We start from the raw sequence: 18,144 nt of genomic DNA on the forward strand, positions 1-18,144 counted from the left end.
TACACCGTTCACTGATGGTGATGAATAGATAAGAACTCACTAGGCAGATCCGGCCGATCCTGGACTGGGTCATGGGACTCTGACCCATCTCTGAAGCCTTCTCACGGAAGAAAAAGTAGAGTTTGTCATCGTTCTTCTCTCCGCTATCAGGGATGAGGTGTGCATGGACAAACGTAGGTTCTGTGGGGACAAACAACAATATGTAGCGCTCATTAATCATCTCATTCCAAATGTTGGTCTAGACCAGGGGTCTGCAACCTGCGGCTCTGGAGCCTCATGTGGCTCTTTTCAATGGCTCCCTATAGCTATAAAAAAAAAAAATTAAAACTATGAATTGTTATTTCTTACAGAGGGTATTAATGACATTGACACCAAATAAAATCATGATAACAAATTCCTTACACCTGTGGCTAACCTTAAGTTTTAAATCTGTGGTAAGATAATTAAACTAATAGAAAGACTATTCTGGGAGAAAATAGAGATTTCATTTGTGTGCAAAAATATTTAATTAACTTAATTAACATGCTTGATGTGTTGCAAGAAATTAGCAATTAGTACGTGTTGACTGACATGATCATGTGTTATCTAATTCAAGTTATTTTTTATAGCACTACAAATATGTCAACTACAAAAAACATTAGGAGGTATTTTTTTGGCTCCAGAAGGACTTTAATCCAGGTGAGATGAGGCAAAAAGGCTCCTTTGAGAATAAAGGTCGCAGACCACTGGTCGAGACCAATGATTCTCAACTAGTGGGTCCGGACCCAAAATTGGGTCGCGGACCTGAACTGGGTGGGTCACGGACAGCTGGTCATATATAAATATATACTCAATGTCTCTCATGTTGGATATGTCTTTTATTTTGAAAGAAACTTTTTTTTTTGACAGGCATGCAGTGAAATGCATGTTTCACATTAAATTATACATAATCTATATGTGTGATTTCAACAGGTATTTTTGAAAAACTAAATTTGGTCTGATGAATTGGGTCGCAAATTAATGACCGTGGCAAAATGTGGATCCCAGGGTGAAACCAGCTGAGAACCCCTGGTCTTGACGGAGGCTGCATGTAAATACAAGCACTAATATCTTCAAATATATAATAATAACATATTCTAATTTTACTGACTTGGTATAGGATTTGATTTAAAGTTGTTGGTGACAATCTCTATCACTTCTTTCATTTTTAATTTATTTTTCCTGTCCCCTCTTTAAACAGACATATTGTAGATCATTAAATAAATGTTGAAGATTGAAAATGCAGCTCGCAAATGTGAATTTGACTCCATTATAAATAATGGGTTTGCTGACAAAGGGTAATGCAACTGTTTGCATTGTGGAATTGGGAATCCTGTAGATTAGAAGAATGCAAAGATGGTGCTGAAGTAAAAAGGTTTCATGACCGATTTGGCGAAAAAAAAAAGAAACAAAAAGTGATAATTCAAAAGAGCATCATCCTGGTGGTTTAGCCACAAATTACTGTATATGAAGAGACCTCACGTATCACACTAAATTTAAAACACAAGGTTCGACTGCATTGTTAGAAGTTTATTTTCTGATATTTAAGATGTGTTTCTACTTAGTTTTGACCATGATTTCATGATTTTCTTCACCAGACAATGAAGACGGTGACACCATTTTTGTTCTAGTTTGTTTATGGTTGTGATATGTGTCACTACATGAGACCTAAAATCTGTGAAAACATCAGAAATGTGTTGGAAAGTCCCTTTGTCAGTGTTTTTCAGAGCACACACAGCAATAGTGGAAGAGAGTCATTTTTGGATGAAATACAATTTTCCAGAGCAAAGAAAAAATCTTGATAATCGTCAAAAGAATATTTATCCAGTTTAAAGCAGTTTTTCTTTTAACCCTCTACACCAGTGGTTCCCAATCAGGGGTACAGGTGTAAGGGTACTTCAACACACCTCAGGGTCTCATCATTTTTTCTAAAATTATGAGAAAAAATTTCCGCTTGCTCACAGACATTTTCCTCATCTATTGATAATACATTGTGGCGCAACTCTTTAAAATACATTAAAGAAGGTGAAGATTAGGGGTGGGAACCTCTGGGTACCTCACGATACGATACGCGATACAAAGCTCACGATAACGATTATCTCACGATATGACGATACTGCGATTATCAATATATTGGTCAGAAATCAGTCTACGATAATCTATGTCATAAGAAAAAAAAGATCAAGTGAAAAAATACCATTTTTCTTTTATATCTCTGAAAGACAATAAATTGAAAAAGTGTCCTATGAACAGTGACTTTTAGTGCAACATTTCTGTAAATAAGTGTCAACATACCAATGTAAATGAATAAGTATCTCCAATAGTGTTTTCTGTAGACAAAAAATAGGGTCTTTCTTATCAGTGACACCATTATAGTGCAATATTCCAGTAAACAATATATTGGTTCCTTCAACAAACTGTGACAACATTTCTGTGAAGATGTATCTACACATTTTAGTGAAATGCAGAAAAGGTTTTGAAAAAAAAAAAAAAAAAAAATCCAAAAAAATCGATACTTAGCGGGAGCATATCGATAATCAGTCGTGCGGAAAAATATCGCGATATATCGCCGTATCGAGATATTGTCACACTCCTCATGAAGATCAACACCTAAAATGGTCAAAACATCAGAAAAAATATGAGTGAAGCTTTCAGACAAGCCTTCTGAGACAAATTAACAAAATACAGATGTACTCGCCTTAAGACAGAAGAAAAAGGTATATTGGACAGAAAAGGTTGGGAAACACTGCTCTACCCCATGTATCAGCCTGCGACTAAACCTACTGGATTAGAATTGAATTTTACTCAACTGTTGCCAAACACAACAGCGAGTGAAACGACAACAACAGCTATGGCGTCTGCAACTGTTGCAGCTGTGAACTCTCTAAGCTTTTGCACATTTTCCATCACCTCATCATCCATTTGTCCATCAACACTCTAGCTTGAAAGAAATGACAAACTAATCAAATGAACCCAGCTTTTTTCCTCAACAAGATCTGGATTTATGTATCTTATTTATTCTAATTTATTCACTCTGCTTTTACTCTTATTTGTTACTAGTTGATAAATTACGTCTACCTCACTATAAGGAGTTAAGCTGACCTACTTGCTCCTTTTTCAGGGTCACGGAGCCGACCGTGAGTCATTTCATTTAATTTGACTCATTACTGATTACATTTATAATCTAGCGAAGCAACAAAGGTTGGTAGATTCAGCAGAAAAAAGTTCACTTTTTCTTCTGAGAGAAAACACTCAATATTGGGTCACTACGGCTGATTTTATTGGTCACCACTGGCAGCCCCTCCCTGCTGACACAGGCCCGGGTCCCAAATGAGGACAGACCAAAACCAAACGAGGAGGGGGGGGCAACCAGAAGCCATGCAATGGGGGAAGGGGGGAAGATCACAAATATTCCTCATGGCTGATTAGGAGGACTCAGGTGTCCGGATTCACTGCACTGCTGCTATGGGATTGTTGTCAGGGCAACGGGGTCACAGCTGCAGGGGTGGTGGTGGTGGTGGTGGTGGGGGGAACTGTCATTAATTTGGAAACATCCACCCAAAGTACCCAACCAGTGTTTACATCACTGTCATAATCTCCATATATTAGTGAGTGCAGTCAACATTGAGTCATTATTGACTTTCACTAATCATTGCCTGATACTATAGCATGGGCCCTGCTGTCACACACTGCAGGCATGCGGACAATTAGTGAACGTTAAGCTTCGGGTCAAAGGATTGCTGTTGCATGTGGAGCAGAGTGGAAAGATCAGCGTTCTTAGACGGCACTGAAACCTCAAGACAACTTTAAAGTGTGAAGGGATTATTACATAAAAGAATGCTGAACTAGAGACACCTAAAAACAATACCGCTTGATGGCTAATAAACTGTGAGAGGAGACATTACCGTTTAGCCATCTGGAATTGTACTGGTCTGTTCTCATTGCTGTTTGCTTCCCCAGCGTACGAAAAATAGCAGAATCTGTTCCCATGAAATCGATGTAGACTCCTGCATACAGCTCTCCATCTGTCAGTCACACAGGAACAAGAGGGACAGTGTGGAGAAGAGGTCACAATAAAGTATAACATTCAGGATCAAGTATAGACTGTCTTCTCTAATAAATGTTAGCAAGGCATATAAAAACTGTAACATTGTTGCTCTTTAAGTTAAATACAGAACGACAGCTGGTGTTGCAGCAAACGCGGCAAAACACAGCAAGAGGTTAATGTTTCCCAATGATGTCAAAATGTATAATTGTGACTAAAAAATAAACTAGATTACAGTGATCTGCGTTATTTCATGAATGATTTACAGTTTTTGACCACATCATCTTAATGTAATTATCCACATTAGGCCAGTCAGTTTAGTGACAGACAGCTGCAAGAATGAGGATACACACACACACACACACACACACATCTACAGGTCACTGATCACCTCTGACTACCTGAAACCAAGTGACCACAAAAGACCACCAAGATACAGATGTGTGTGCATCCACCTGACTGAAAAGGTGATCTCACTGAATGACTATAACAATCAATTCAGTTATTTCGATGATTCTTAACATTATTGTCTACTAATCTGAAATATAAATTTCTTTTTTTCTTCATTGTATTTAGTGGAAGATGTTTGCATTTATTTAATAACCGACAAGCTTTCTTAGTGATTTTATAACAATTCTATGAGACAAACAGTGAAATGATAACAAAATGAATATTGGAGTAGGGTCCTAATGAAGTAACAGCAACACAATAATCAATAATACATTAAAGCTGCTGGAGAATCATTATTTTAAAATGAGATAAATCCATAATGTGGGCCTCATAGATCAATCATAAATCAAAGAGAATTTGCTCAAAAAAGGTCAAAATTGCAAATCAAAGCTTTGTTTTCATCTCCGCTGTAATCACGTAGTTTTTGGACAATGTTGGGAAAAGTTTTGCGCATTGAATTATGTGATGTGGAGTACCATACGCAGATGCATAGAAGCCAGACACGAACGACAAAGATTAGCTTCACACCATTTTTGCTCTAGTTTGTTGCCGTTATTCCCGGTGATATCACTTTTAAATCCACGAGACATTCAATTTCGGACTGGTCGGACATCCGCTAGTGGTTGAACAACTACATCGTTTTAAAGGTCGACTCTATGTGCGTACTAGTCGACTAGTACGAGCCGAGTGGCAGCCGAGTGCCGGTGTTTAGACTTTGTTTGGGCTGTTTTTACGGTAGTTTCGGTTTCTTTCAAAGAAGCCGGTGTTGTGCCGAAGTCTGTGACTAGTTGACGTCACGTAGACATACTCACGAAACAACACTAAAGTCGACTAGTCTGTTCAACCCCTAACATTCGCTAATATTTTGCTACAACTTTTAGTCAGTGAAAACACCTGACATGGTTTTGGGGCAAACACAAAAAATCACGGTAAGAATAAAGAAAAAAACACTTTAATGTATCCGTTCAAGGGACTCCACATCCCACAATGCAATGTGTAAAACTTTTCCGACAATGCGTGTTTACAGTGGAGATAAAAACAAACTTTCGAGCTGCAATTTTAACCTTTTACATCTGTTTTTTCTAGCAAATAATCTTTATTGATCTATAAGGCCTACACTATGGATTTATATGATTAAAAAAACAAGTTCAAGGACAAAAAATGATTATTTTTGGGGTACAATAATGAATTCAAACACAGAATAAACTGAGTGGAACAGGGCACTTACTGATTAAAGAAGAGACACTGTTGAGCTTAGGGTCATAGGGACATTTTCCCTTTCCGGAATCTACCTTGCCAGGTTCAAGCCGAAAAATGTACTCCTGAAAATGCAAGAAAGTCATCAATCATTATGAAATGTGAGCTGCAATGTAATCAATAAAAATTCTCTCACAGCACTATTTTCTCTGCTGAGAAGGCACAAAAAGTAGAAAAAATAAATCAGTGAAAGAGGAGGAGAAGGCGATGCAAAACTCCTCCATCACCCTATACTGACGTTTAAGGCACTCACAACAACTCATTAATCCACTGTGCTAAAAGACACGTTAGACATCTGTGTCAACACTGTGTGTGTGTGTGTGTGTGTGTGTTTATGGAGGCCTGTCAGGTACTTCAAGGCTGGCCAATGAGGTCTGACAGATATATGCAGTTAATGTCAAAGCTTGTTACGCGATGTTGGATATTGTAGTAACAAAATAACTTTGGACGCAAATGCTGCAAATAACACCACTTATACAAATCAAGGATAATAGCAGCTGTTCTGGTCAACAGTTTACAGCTATGACTAAAACTTCCTGAAGTTTAGACATGGCATTTTAATCTTTATAATACCTGGAGGCAAAAATATAAAAAATCGTTAGTAAACCTTGTGCAATGGTAGAAGTTTTAGGAATTGCATGCCCATGTTTCAGTAGTCTAAAAGGTTTTAGAAAGCAGGTTTAAAAACTTCAAAACACAACATGGCATCATTTTCTTGTCCCCACTTCCTGTGCTTTGAGCAGAAACTAACTCCAGGTGGGCACCATAATCTATAAAAGTTGCTTCAGCCCACCTTGGCCTCCAAATGCTCTGATGTACTGCTGAGGTCTGCTGCCCGGCTCGTTCTTCCTCTTGATTGGCTGCCCTGTAGGAAGTGGCCCCCCTAAAAAGGAGACATGGCACAGTGGGCCATCTCATTACTGAAATTGAAAAGCCCAGTTTGAAGCTATCGGTTCACCCGATGATGACTGTGACTTTTATGGACTGAAAAAAAAGCCCAAAAGCAAGTGAAAAACAAGATTAAAGAAAATACAAAAATTAGAATCGAGATGAAGTATTTTTTGGTAGAGAGAAACACGTTTATCAAATTGAAGATGAAAAAAGGGGGGGTAGGGGGGTGGGGGTGGGATAGACAAGAGCCCGGTGGGTGACCTTTATGATTTAGTAAACAGCCCAGATTAGATTAAGTGTCATGCGAGCACAACAGTAATCCCTCTGCAGAAAGCATGCAATAAAAAAGGTGTGAAAAGACTAAAAAAAGATTCAGAACTAGGGCTGGACGATACATCGAGATTCAAGATATATTGAGTTTTCTATTTTGACGATATAAAAAATTTACAATATCGCTGACATCGGTATATATTTTAGAGCTTATTTTGTTTTAAAACACTTGTTTTGGCAGTCGCTGCTTTCACTTCTTCTCAGAACAGCATAAAAAGCACAGTTTGATGGATTGCTGAGGGCGTACTAACCTAGACCTAACTCCTAAACATGCCACAGTAATAGGGCCGGGACAACACGTCGACGTTGACGCAAAAAACACGTTGACGCAAAATGTGCACGCCGATGCGTCGTCTGAAACCAAACAAAGATGGCGGCACCGGAGAAAAAATAACGCAAGTGGCTCCTCCGAGTTTAAAAAGTGCAAGGCAGTGAAGGCACGCACTCGTTCATCAAAGGTAGCTTAGCTGTTTCCCGTAACCCTCGTCCTTTATCCGGGGTGTGACCGGACGGCAGCACGTCAACGGGACAAGGAGGAAACACACACACACACACACACACACACACACACACACACACACACACACACACACACACACACACACACACACACACACACACACACACACACACACACACACACACACACACACACCACACACACACACACCTCTCTTAAGGTAAAAGGAAAGCTTGTTTGAATGCTACTTCTGACCCTACAGGCATTATTTTGTGCTTTTATATTCTTACTTGAACTTTATTTTGGAATTTTGAGTTGAAGAGCAATAAACATAATAAATTACACAAATAATTAACAACACAATAAATATATTGCAATGTTAAGGAATTCATCATTTTTTTTTGTCATTTTTGATGTGTAAATCAACATGTATAAATTACTTTTAGTCAATTAATGGGGAGATAATCAATAATCAAATCAAGTCGAATCGAATCGAACTGGAAAAATCGTTGCATCAAAAAAATTATGGCTAGATTAATCATTTAAAAAAGAATAGCTTTTCCCAGCCCTACACACTAAAGAACTCACTCACACATGCTGTCCTTTATAGGAGAAAAACATTTGTTAATAAATGTGCCTGTGTGGCATTTTGCATCAGCAAAATTAACCCTGAATTGTCTTTTTCGTCAGGCTTCATTTGAATTAAAATTATCGAGATTTATATCTTATAACGTCATTTTGAGAAAAAAATTTGAGTTATGAGTTTTGGTCCATATTGCCCAGCCCTATTCATAACAATTCAACCATTCAAACAAAACAGCATGCAAAATAAGAAGAAATGTTTTCATTATTTTCCCCCCAAACTAGTACAGGATATACAGCACTCTGAAAGCTACAATAAGGCAGAGAGAACTAGGCAGTGATGAGCGAACAAACTGCGTGCAAGAGTCACACAATGCCAAGTTATAACAGCAGCGATATACAGTATAATCGCTTGGTTACATCTTTTTGCAGTGAGAAACATCTTTACAGTGTGAAGAAACATTACATTTAGGCCCTTAGGGAGAAGCAGACTGACAAGACGCAGACTGACCTTTAAATGGAAATCTGAACCCTACATTTGAACAGTGAGACTAAACAGGCAGAGCAGTGAATGTAAGTGTGTGGACTATAACCAGGCCGGCAGCTGCCGAGGCGCTCCCCGTGGCCATCGAGTGAAGGGTGGACAGAGGAAGGAATGACAGGAGGGGGTGAGCTACAAGGCTGATGATGGATGAGCGTCTCCATCAGTAATGATGGCCATTCAGAGGTTCTCAGCCAGACAGAAAGACAGAGCACAGGCTGTGCTGTGTATAAACAGGTGAGGGGCGAGAGAAGAGCACAAGAAAGAGGGAATTGTCCATAGATATGGAATCAACCTCGGTAACATAAGAGAAGATTGAAGTGATCTCCACTCAGTTGCAGTTAGGTACGTTACCAACAGCAATTTGGTAATAACCCAAAGACTGAGGGAGGGGTGAGATGATCTCTTCACCCTCAGCCCTTTGGAGCATCAACCGTCACAAATCGATAAAAACCGTAAGAAAGAAAATGATGGAAGAAAAGCAGAACCCGTGAAACTGAGGAGCAGAAGTAGGAGATGCTCCGACCTCAGATTGATTGGCTGATATTGTTCTTTAAGAAGCTGCAGAGTAAAGGTCAAATGTCTCCATGGCTGCTCGCTCGGCTTGTCTTTGGTTACCTGTGACCTGCGTCCTCGGTCCACGTAGGTGCAGATGGGGTTGTATGCACCCGTCCCACACACATACAGGTGGGTCCGGTTCCATGGCTCAATCAGGCGTATGAAGTTTCCACATTCCCCCTGCGGAGCAAAAAAAAAAAAAAAAGGCAACAAGATTATCATTTAAAATGTATTAATAAAAAAAATGTACGCCTAAAAAAACTTCCTATGGATAGTTGTTATCTCTCCTGACCTGATGAAATAAAAACAACATGAGGGTGAAAATAAAACCACAAGCGTGTGGCTCCATTGTAGAAAATTCCTGTTTCTAGAAATTGAAATATTCGCATTCTTTGTAAATATTAAATATAGACCAATTCAGTGTACTGTTGTCTGCCAAATTTAAATATTAGATTTTTTCAGAGTAAAAATAATTCCTAAAAGAGGTTATTTAGTCTTTTACAGACAATCCCACTAAACATCCGACATCAACTGGACCTCCAGATCACGTCCATATCGTGTCGGTCAATCAGGACCACATCTGCACGTCTGTACGACGTCCAAAATAGGTTGGCATCTGAACGTCATGACTAAGGCTGAACAATTTTGGAAAATAATCTAATTGCGATTTTTTTTCCTCAATTATGTGATTTAATATGCAATTATTTCTTCAAGGGCCTCTTGTCATGTATTTTTCAATGAACACAAGCAATAAATTCATCTGTTTCATAATAAACCATTTCAGATTTATTTTAACTTTAAATAAACATAAAATATACATTTTAAAGCAAACAAATCTGTGGCTTTTCCCCTCCAACATATGGACTAAACATGTGGACTGCATTTCTTAAACACTCTGAACTTAACAGGGCAGTACAACACGAAGAAATAAAAAAGTAATATGTGCTGCCTTTGCGATAAGAAAATTGCGTTTTATGATATCGCGATAATATCGCAAATGCAATTAATCATTCAGCCCTCGTCATGACCATGACCTCATCTTGACCTTGATATGACTTTCACCCTTGAACACATAGGATCAGGGGTTCGAATCCAACCTGGGCCGTTCTCTTTGGGCGTCTAAGACGAGACGACTTTTTCCGACGTCCGAAAAATATGTAGCAAAAACTTTCACTGTGCACCAGCCATTGACGTCTTCTCAACGTAGGACCATCATGTCACTTTAACGTCATTTCAACGCCGGTTTGCACACCAGCTGCTAGTGTAAGCACATCAGTGCTTTACGGGTCTCGGTAAATCTCTTTTGTTTGTTTGCCTCGCTGGTCTTAAAATCATAATTGGAGCAGAAATGTATAGTCTGATGATATGTGTTCATATATGTCATTTTTCCTGCTGGTGACAGCTGGTAAAATAGTAAAGATGTACCATCATGTATTTAGAAAATGTATGCAGAATGGGGGATGAGGCTTTTTGGCACATCTTAGCAACACGACAGATGCACGAGTCAGGGGTTTCGCATGATGTGTGTATTTCAGTGTGCATGAAGGTATATAATGTGTGTGTGTGTTTCTGCTTGCAGCCCTGTGTGTACTATTCAGCGCACAGTTGTGCTCCCCCACTGTGAGCACATTGGGAATGATTGCCTTTGACCTCCTGCATGAACCGACATCTCCTCTGAATTGGTGTTGAATTGTCATCATCTGTCATTCAGTAAAGCGCGGCAAGGACTGCCAACATATCTCGCAAGGAGCCAATTTTATTTCTTACTCAAAGTGATGACATTTTAAGCCCGTTCGTGCCTCACACACTCCTATACACACAAACGCGAAGGCTCTATAATATGCTCACATGAACACAAAGTGGTCCAGTACCGTGTAGCTAGAGGCGGCGAGAGGCGTGGGTCACCAAACACGCATGCATGAACATTCCAGTTGAGTAAACCACAGGATACCTTCCTTAGCAGCAGGGGAGAGCAAAGGCTATGAGCCAAAGCTTCATCACCGTGTTGGTGCTTACTGCTCCAACTCCTGTAAGAATGACACTCCAGTGTGTGTGTGTGTGTGTGTTAAAAAGAGGAATCCTTTTTTCTAACCATGAATTTCAATGAATAATTTCTCTCTTCCCTGTAGGAGGGGGCTTTGCTGGTGGTGGCTGTGTTTGAAAGTCTGAATACTATTAACACTTCAGACAAGCCTGTAGCTTCCAGCGGCCTGTTCTTTGTTTTCTGCCTGTGTGGACCACAAAAGATAAAATACTGCTCCATCCGCACACACACACAGAAAAAAAAAAACATCATTAAAAATCATAATTAAATGAGGTTAAGTAAGTCAAAATGTACACAACGTGTACTGTATGTTAGCGTTTGGAATATTTCTACAGCTTGACTAATTGCTTTCAAGGAACAGCCGGAGCGTCATTCGAGGCAGCTGTATGCAATCAGCAATTAAGGTGCAGAAACAATATAAAAGCAAGCTTCCTGTTCAATGTAAAGAGCTTTACAGTCGACCAATAACCCCCATACTGTTTTACATCACTGGTGAATATGACATTCACCAGTGATATAAACTGAAAAATCCTCTGATATTAAACACTAATGAGAACAGCAGCTTAGGAGCTTTAGAGAATGTGCTTATATTGACATACACTTGTAAGTACAATTATATAAACACTTATACGCTCAAAATGCCATCTCGATAATAAAACAAAACAAATGTGTGTGGTTAAGCTGAAGTCTCGAAACCCAACATAATTTGTCTCACACAAAATATGTAGATTTAATGAGTTAGGAGGACATTACAAACAATAACGCACCCTGAAATAGACCAAACCAAAATGCAGTGAGATTTATTTTTTGAACTTGTATTTAAAAATGAAAAAAAGAATAACAATAAAAGAAATAAAGGAAAACTAATTCAACTATTGTTGAAGATACTTATTTACGTATTTAACTGGTATGCTACTAATCACTGACCTTTTACCCCTGAAAATTGGATTAGATAAAATCATAGTGTATGCCTCATCGATATGATGAGGCGTACACTATGATGTTCTATTCATAGATCAATGAATCCAACATCATGTACTAAAAAAAGGGTTAAATTGTTGCTTAAAAGTTAGTTTTAATTTCTGCTGTAAATTTTCTGGGATTGCATTGTGGGATATGTAGTTGCATAGCTAAAAAAACATCTTATCCATTCATGAATTATCCTACATTACACCAAATGACTTCTCGTATTTCGTTTTTGATCTTCATTTAATATTTTGTTCAATATTTTCACTTGTCTTTTGATATTCATATTTGTGAACTTTGTATATATATATTAGTTTTCCACTTATATCAAAGATTAATTGTGCATTTTTGAAAGGGGTGGAGCTCTTGTGCCAGGACAGTCGAGTGGTCTACTACACTCGCTGCCAACGTGGGTTCAAATCCCTCATTTGACAATTTAAGCAATTTCCCCCTTGGATTAATAAAGGAATTCTGATTCTGACAGACAGGTGCATAAAAAAGCTTTTACTTAATTCGGATATTACGGGTAATAGTGCGAATGAACAAGAACAAAATTGGTGTCAAGCAAATGTCACTGTAAAAACACAATTTACGGGACTCCACATCCCACAATGCATTGCGCCAAAATGACAACAAGCGAAGATTTCGGGGGAGTCGACAACTAATTTTCCAGCAGCAATTTTGACCGTTTTCCTTTCTTTTTGGAGTAATTGATGTTCACTTAAAGTTGCAGTCTGCAACTCTTATAAAAATGACTATTTTTATTTGCTAAAGCTGTCACTATGTAAGGACAGCTTTACATGAAAAAATGTGAAAAAAAATATTGAGCCCTCCTGCTGCTCCTGCAGCCTTTGGCAGATTGCCAAACTGCACTGCGACCAAGTAAAAAGAACCAATCAGGATTGTGTTTGATGGACTGTCTGACAGCTGTTGCTCACAGGCCCCGCCCCTTTCCCAGAGCTAGAGCGCCATCTTTTTTTACAGTGTATGGTCTGGAGGAGTAGAAGATGGAATTGGTGACTTTTCTGCTTGAAAGGTAATTACTGCTGCTTGATTTACATTATATTTGATTTGTAATTGTTACACTAGAACTCTGTAGTGCATGTGTTGTTCATGTGCGCGCAGCAGCCTCCGTTTGGCTGCTTTAAGTGACACTGTGTTGTTGCTGCTGCTGCTGCTGAGGTGTGTGCACATTGAGAGAGAGAGAGAGAGAAGTGCTGCAGTAATATGCTTTTAACAGAGCATGTTATATTACTGTGATGTTGCTGTTGGACTAACGTTAGCTTGTTAGCTCCTCTGAGGGAGGGACTTTGGCGAGTTTGGAGGCAAGAGAGCAGCGGGGGAGGGAGGGATCTGAGAGTTGCGGACTGCACCTTTAATTGATGTATGAGACAGACACTATGATTTCATCAATATACATTTTTTTAGGGGTAGCAGTTTTAAGTAATGATCAACAGAATTTTTTAGGAATTTTGTGGTGATAAACTATCTAGCAGAAAAATGTTATCTTAAATACTTACATTGATGTCTTTCCCTGACAAGACACATTCTGTCTTCCTCTGGGGGGCAACAGGCCAGTGGATCTGACAGGGCGAAATAAGAGGGTCAGCCAAAAATCTCTAACGGCCATCGTGCATGGCGACGCCTCGTGTGGAGGCTTTCTTACTATAAGCGGCTCCTTATTGATGTCGTGCAAATCCAGGGAGAGGATGTAATCTTTGCTGCCCACATACATGCGGTCATGGTCCTCGTCCATGCGAAGGATCCGGTAGTCAGTGGAGTTCAACAGAAAGGAGAAGTGGTGAGCTGTACCGGTAGACTTTAACTCTGAAACCAGATAAAAGGAGGGGAAAACACATGTTGTGTTGTTATAATGTGGCTCCAATTACTCGCAGAAAGCACACAATATGAATGGAAAACCCAAACCACAGGCAGAGTCACTGGAAATGCGTGTAGGCTGCTTAGTTTTGGCACGCATACAGAAACACGCCGAGTATGTGAATGGTAATGGAAATATCACCAAGTATTGTTGCCAAACCCACTATAGGACTAAATCAATTTCCAGAAACCACTTGTTTTTTTCTCACTGCATCTCATTAGATCCTTTTCTCAAGAAATACACAAGGAAAAGCTCACAGGGGTCTGAATTATAGGACTGCAAAACATGAGATAAGACTGGTCAAGACACTAAGAGGTCATGGTATACCAGTGTTTCTCAAATGGGGGTACACGATGGCACTACAGGGGTTACTAGAGAGAAACAAATGAAAGCATTAAAAATATGGGGTTTTATAATGTTTATTTTTAGTTAAAAATGATAATCATACTAAACATTACCAGCAACTCACAAAACGACAACAAAAACAGACAAAACTAGGCAAGACCTGTATTTGCAAGGCGAAAAATGTATTTGGCAATTTAAAAAATTGGCAAAAATGACAACCTGTATCTGGATTTGTTAACAACTTTGCTGTTTTTACTAATTAAATTGAAAGTAATAATGTAGGAAAAACAGAAATATGACCTTGACCTTAAATATGACCTTGCACGAAGGTCAAGGTCACACATTGAAAGGAAATGTTGTTCAATGGTAGCAGTCTGAGCACTGAATCTCAATTTGTGGCCAAGTTATAGGGAAAAAAGTATTTTTTTTTGTTTTTTTGTGACTGAATAAGGAAAAAACAGACAGACAACAACAAAATATACAAAATGACACTAAAAACACACAAAATGACACTAAAAACACACAAAATAATGATAGAAATGATCTTTATTAGAACATGAACTGAAAATACAGTCAGTCTTGGTACCACACCAGGCGTAGATGACCGGAAATGATAAAAACTATTGAAATTAATCTATTCAGGTTGCATTAAATTCTGTTTCAATCCCTATGTCTACAACATGAGATTCTTTAAAATGTGTTATCACTCATTATTATGCTTTATAGTTATTTTTTCACAGAATTCTGAGGAAAATGTTCTCGTCGGACAAAGAGGGTACTTGGATTCAGAAATAAGACAAAGGGGGTACTTAGTTTAGTTTAGCTTATTTTCGAGCAGTGTACATTCTTAATTATAAAGCTTATATACGTCTACCCTGTAATCAATGTAATAAACATTTACATTTCCCAGTGATGCAGCACTTGAGCCAAAAATGTTTGAGAACCACTGCTATATACAGTATAAACCATCGGACGGTTAACTACTTTTAAAAGTTGCACTTTTGTCACTACACGTTCAGATTGCTGTGCAACGATGAAGAAACACAGAACCTTTAGTTATAAAAGAAAAAGTGATGAATCCTAATCTGAAGCTTCAACTGGGAGCTTATACCATAATACAAAATGACACATTTTGTATTTTGCATTACTGATCCAATGCTGTGAAAGGCATTAAGACACAAATATGCTCATTTCCTCAGTGAGTTAATGTTACACAGTGTGTGAGCGAGGTAAATGCCCACTATTCTCCTCCGATTACCTCCTGAGAATCAGATTGGTTTCAGCTTCTTTTCTCTTTCAAACTTGGCTTGGGAAAAGAGAGGCTGAGAAAGTCGAGCCTGCCCTTGAGCTGTTTTTATTTGTAGGAAAACTTTGGGGACTCCATGGAGGACCTGTTCACGTTCCACTTCAATGAGACCAGACAAATGCCCCTACTGTTCTGTTGAGACGATTCTAATGAATACAGCCTTTTCCAACCGGGGAGGAAGCAAAAAGTCTTGTGTCTTTACTGAGAATGAAAGTGAGAGTGAAGCTCTCCAACTGCACAGTGACATGGATCCTATCTCTGAAAAGCTGCTCAGCTCCTGGTGAGCGGAGCTTCTTCATGAACTGTGAAATGCTGCCGTCACGCTACAGCATCCTGGCGTGCAGGTCATAAACAGGAATAGACATGGCTGTCACCCATGTAATTCTCATAAATTGCCTTTAATTTCCACAAGTGATAAGGTAGCTTTAAAACTTTTGAGAAAAAGAAAGTTTAAATAAATACATTTGTTTGGGTTTTTGACATTTTTGTAAAACATTTTTTTTAAAAATGCTGTGAAAACATCAAACAATCCTTCCTTGTTTTAATGTAATCATACCTTACCATAGTTTCATAATTGCAGTGAGATTGATTTTGTCTTCTTTTTCAATAGTATGTTACATTTAGGTTTGGTTTACTCAGGCAAGGTTTTTACTGGTAATTTTGAAAAGTCGAAACGTGTAAGGAGATAAAACATTTCCTGAAAAACCTTATCTGAATAAACAAACCTCAATTTAACATACTATTCAAAAAGAAGACTAAATCTCGCTGGGAATTTCAAAGGAACAATAGAAAAAAATGATGTGAAAAGTATAAAGAATATCTATATATATTCTTATCCTATAATAATACAGATATATACATATTTACAGGTGGGGGAAAGGATATATATATATATATATACAGTATATATATTTACACATGGTGCAAGGAGAGATGCCTTAGACTGTTTTGTTGTACAGTCAGACAGTGGTAGGGATGAATGACTAATGGCAGTAGATTGTGTCTAACTGATATGAAGATTATGAGGGGGTCCTTGAAAAATGTTATCCCCTGTAAGAGGTCCATGAATCCAAAAAGTGTGAGAAAGCCTGTTCTACTGGTACTCCTGCTTCCTCCCATAGTCCAGCTATTGGGTGTGTGTATGACGTTGTGTGTCTCTATGCATTGACAACGTTGAAAAAATGTGGCATATTAAGGAAACAAGGGAACAAACAAACTGGAACTGTGTGGGTACGCACATGACATGCCACATTGGGATCACCTAATTACCACAATTGCTCAATACATGCGGTAAGACAGACCACGGAGTGACAGGAAACACACAACGGAAACCAAAAATCGTAGACAATGAAATTAAATAAAAAAGACTTAACCAAAAACCAAACTGTTACTCATGGAAAATCCCCAAAACTGAGCACAAAGTTTAAATAGTTGTGTGGAAACTGATGACTGACACAATCCCCAAGGAATGTTATTTCTAGGGATGTCCCGATACAACTTTTTCACTTCCGATACGATACCAATATTGCAGCCTCGTGTATTGCATACTTTTATTGCTTATTTTGTAGTGTGGAATGCTAGGAAAGACTTGATCAAGTGATGTCACTCAAACAGAGAACAATAGTCAGCAACAGTAGGGATGAGAAAAACGGAGCCATTTATTATTAACCAATTGGTTACATACATTTTAACCTTCATTATAATATCTACAGTATTCTACAATTGAATAAATATAATATAATATATATCGGAGATTTTAGATGCATACCGATATCCGATATCAATATCGAATCGGGACACCCCTAGTTATTTCAATACATTTGTTTCAATTTCACCCAATGGACTGTATTATTAAATATAAGCATTTTCTTTCTTTAAATAAATTCAGACAATACATAAACAGCAGTCTGCAGGAGCTTTCTTTGCCTGTTTTATTTTATGTACACCATTATTTTATATTTTATATTGTTTAAATAGTTTATCTTATAGCGTATGTGCTTTATACTGTACATCTGTTGTCACCTTGTACAGCACTTTGTCCTCGTCTTCCTGGGTTGTTAAAGTGCTTTATAAATAAAGTTGTATTGGATTTGGATCCTTCATTAACACACCCTCTGATCTACTTGTCTTGATGTTTAGCTCGCTATCTGCTCCGACAGGCCTCGCCACCGAATGATAACGGAGCCTTGAGGACATCAGATGTCACCAGATGATAGCCTCCATTTATCACATCCACACTCTGAATCACACCTCAGGGGTATCTGAGCAGCAGCCTGCTATGACGTTGAGTGGCTGTCTGCAAACTAAACTAGATAAATAGCTCATTGCTGTACAAACACTGCATTTGTGTTACAATTTAATCCTATTTATCGTCTTCCATTCTCTATGTCCAGTTTTAACAGCGCATTCATATATTTTAGTGACTTTTCCGAGCGTTTGAAAAGCCTCAGCAGTAAAAGGAAGCAGCGAGTG

General features: G+C 38.5%; 1 protein-coding gene across 3 annotated transcripts in view; it reads right to left on the minus strand.

Annotated features, from left to right (window-relative positions):
- The window catches only part of LOC114463030 (semaphorin-3F-like), a 66,502-nt gene that overhangs the window by 13,842 nt on the left and 34,516 nt on the right, over positions 1–18,144 (minus strand). For 2 of the 3 annotated variants that reach the window (XM_028446252.1, XM_028446251.1), the window contains exons 3-9: positions 13,809–13,969; positions 13,663–13,725; positions 9,193–9,312; positions 6,564–6,653; positions 5,742–5,835; positions 3,924–4,043; positions 41–180 (exon numbers count right to left, since the gene is read on the minus strand). In XM_028446252.1, coding sequence (XP_028302053.1) covers positions 41–180; positions 3,924–4,043; positions 5,742–5,835; positions 6,564–6,653; positions 9,193–9,312; positions 13,663–13,725; positions 13,809–13,969 — 788 coding nt within the window. The remainder of the gene's footprint in view (positions 1–40; positions 181–3,923; positions 4,044–5,741; positions 5,836–6,563; positions 6,654–9,192; positions 9,313–13,662; positions 13,726–13,808; positions 13,970–18,144) is intronic. The other variant, XM_028446253.1, reaches the window with a different exon arrangement.

This window comes from Gouania willdenowi, chromosome 5 (genome assembly GCF_900634775.1).
Source record: "Gouania willdenowi chromosome 5, fGouWil2.1, whole genome shotgun sequence".
Lineage (NCBI taxonomy): Eukaryota > Metazoa > Chordata > Actinopteri > Blenniiformes > Gobiesocidae > Gouania > Gouania willdenowi.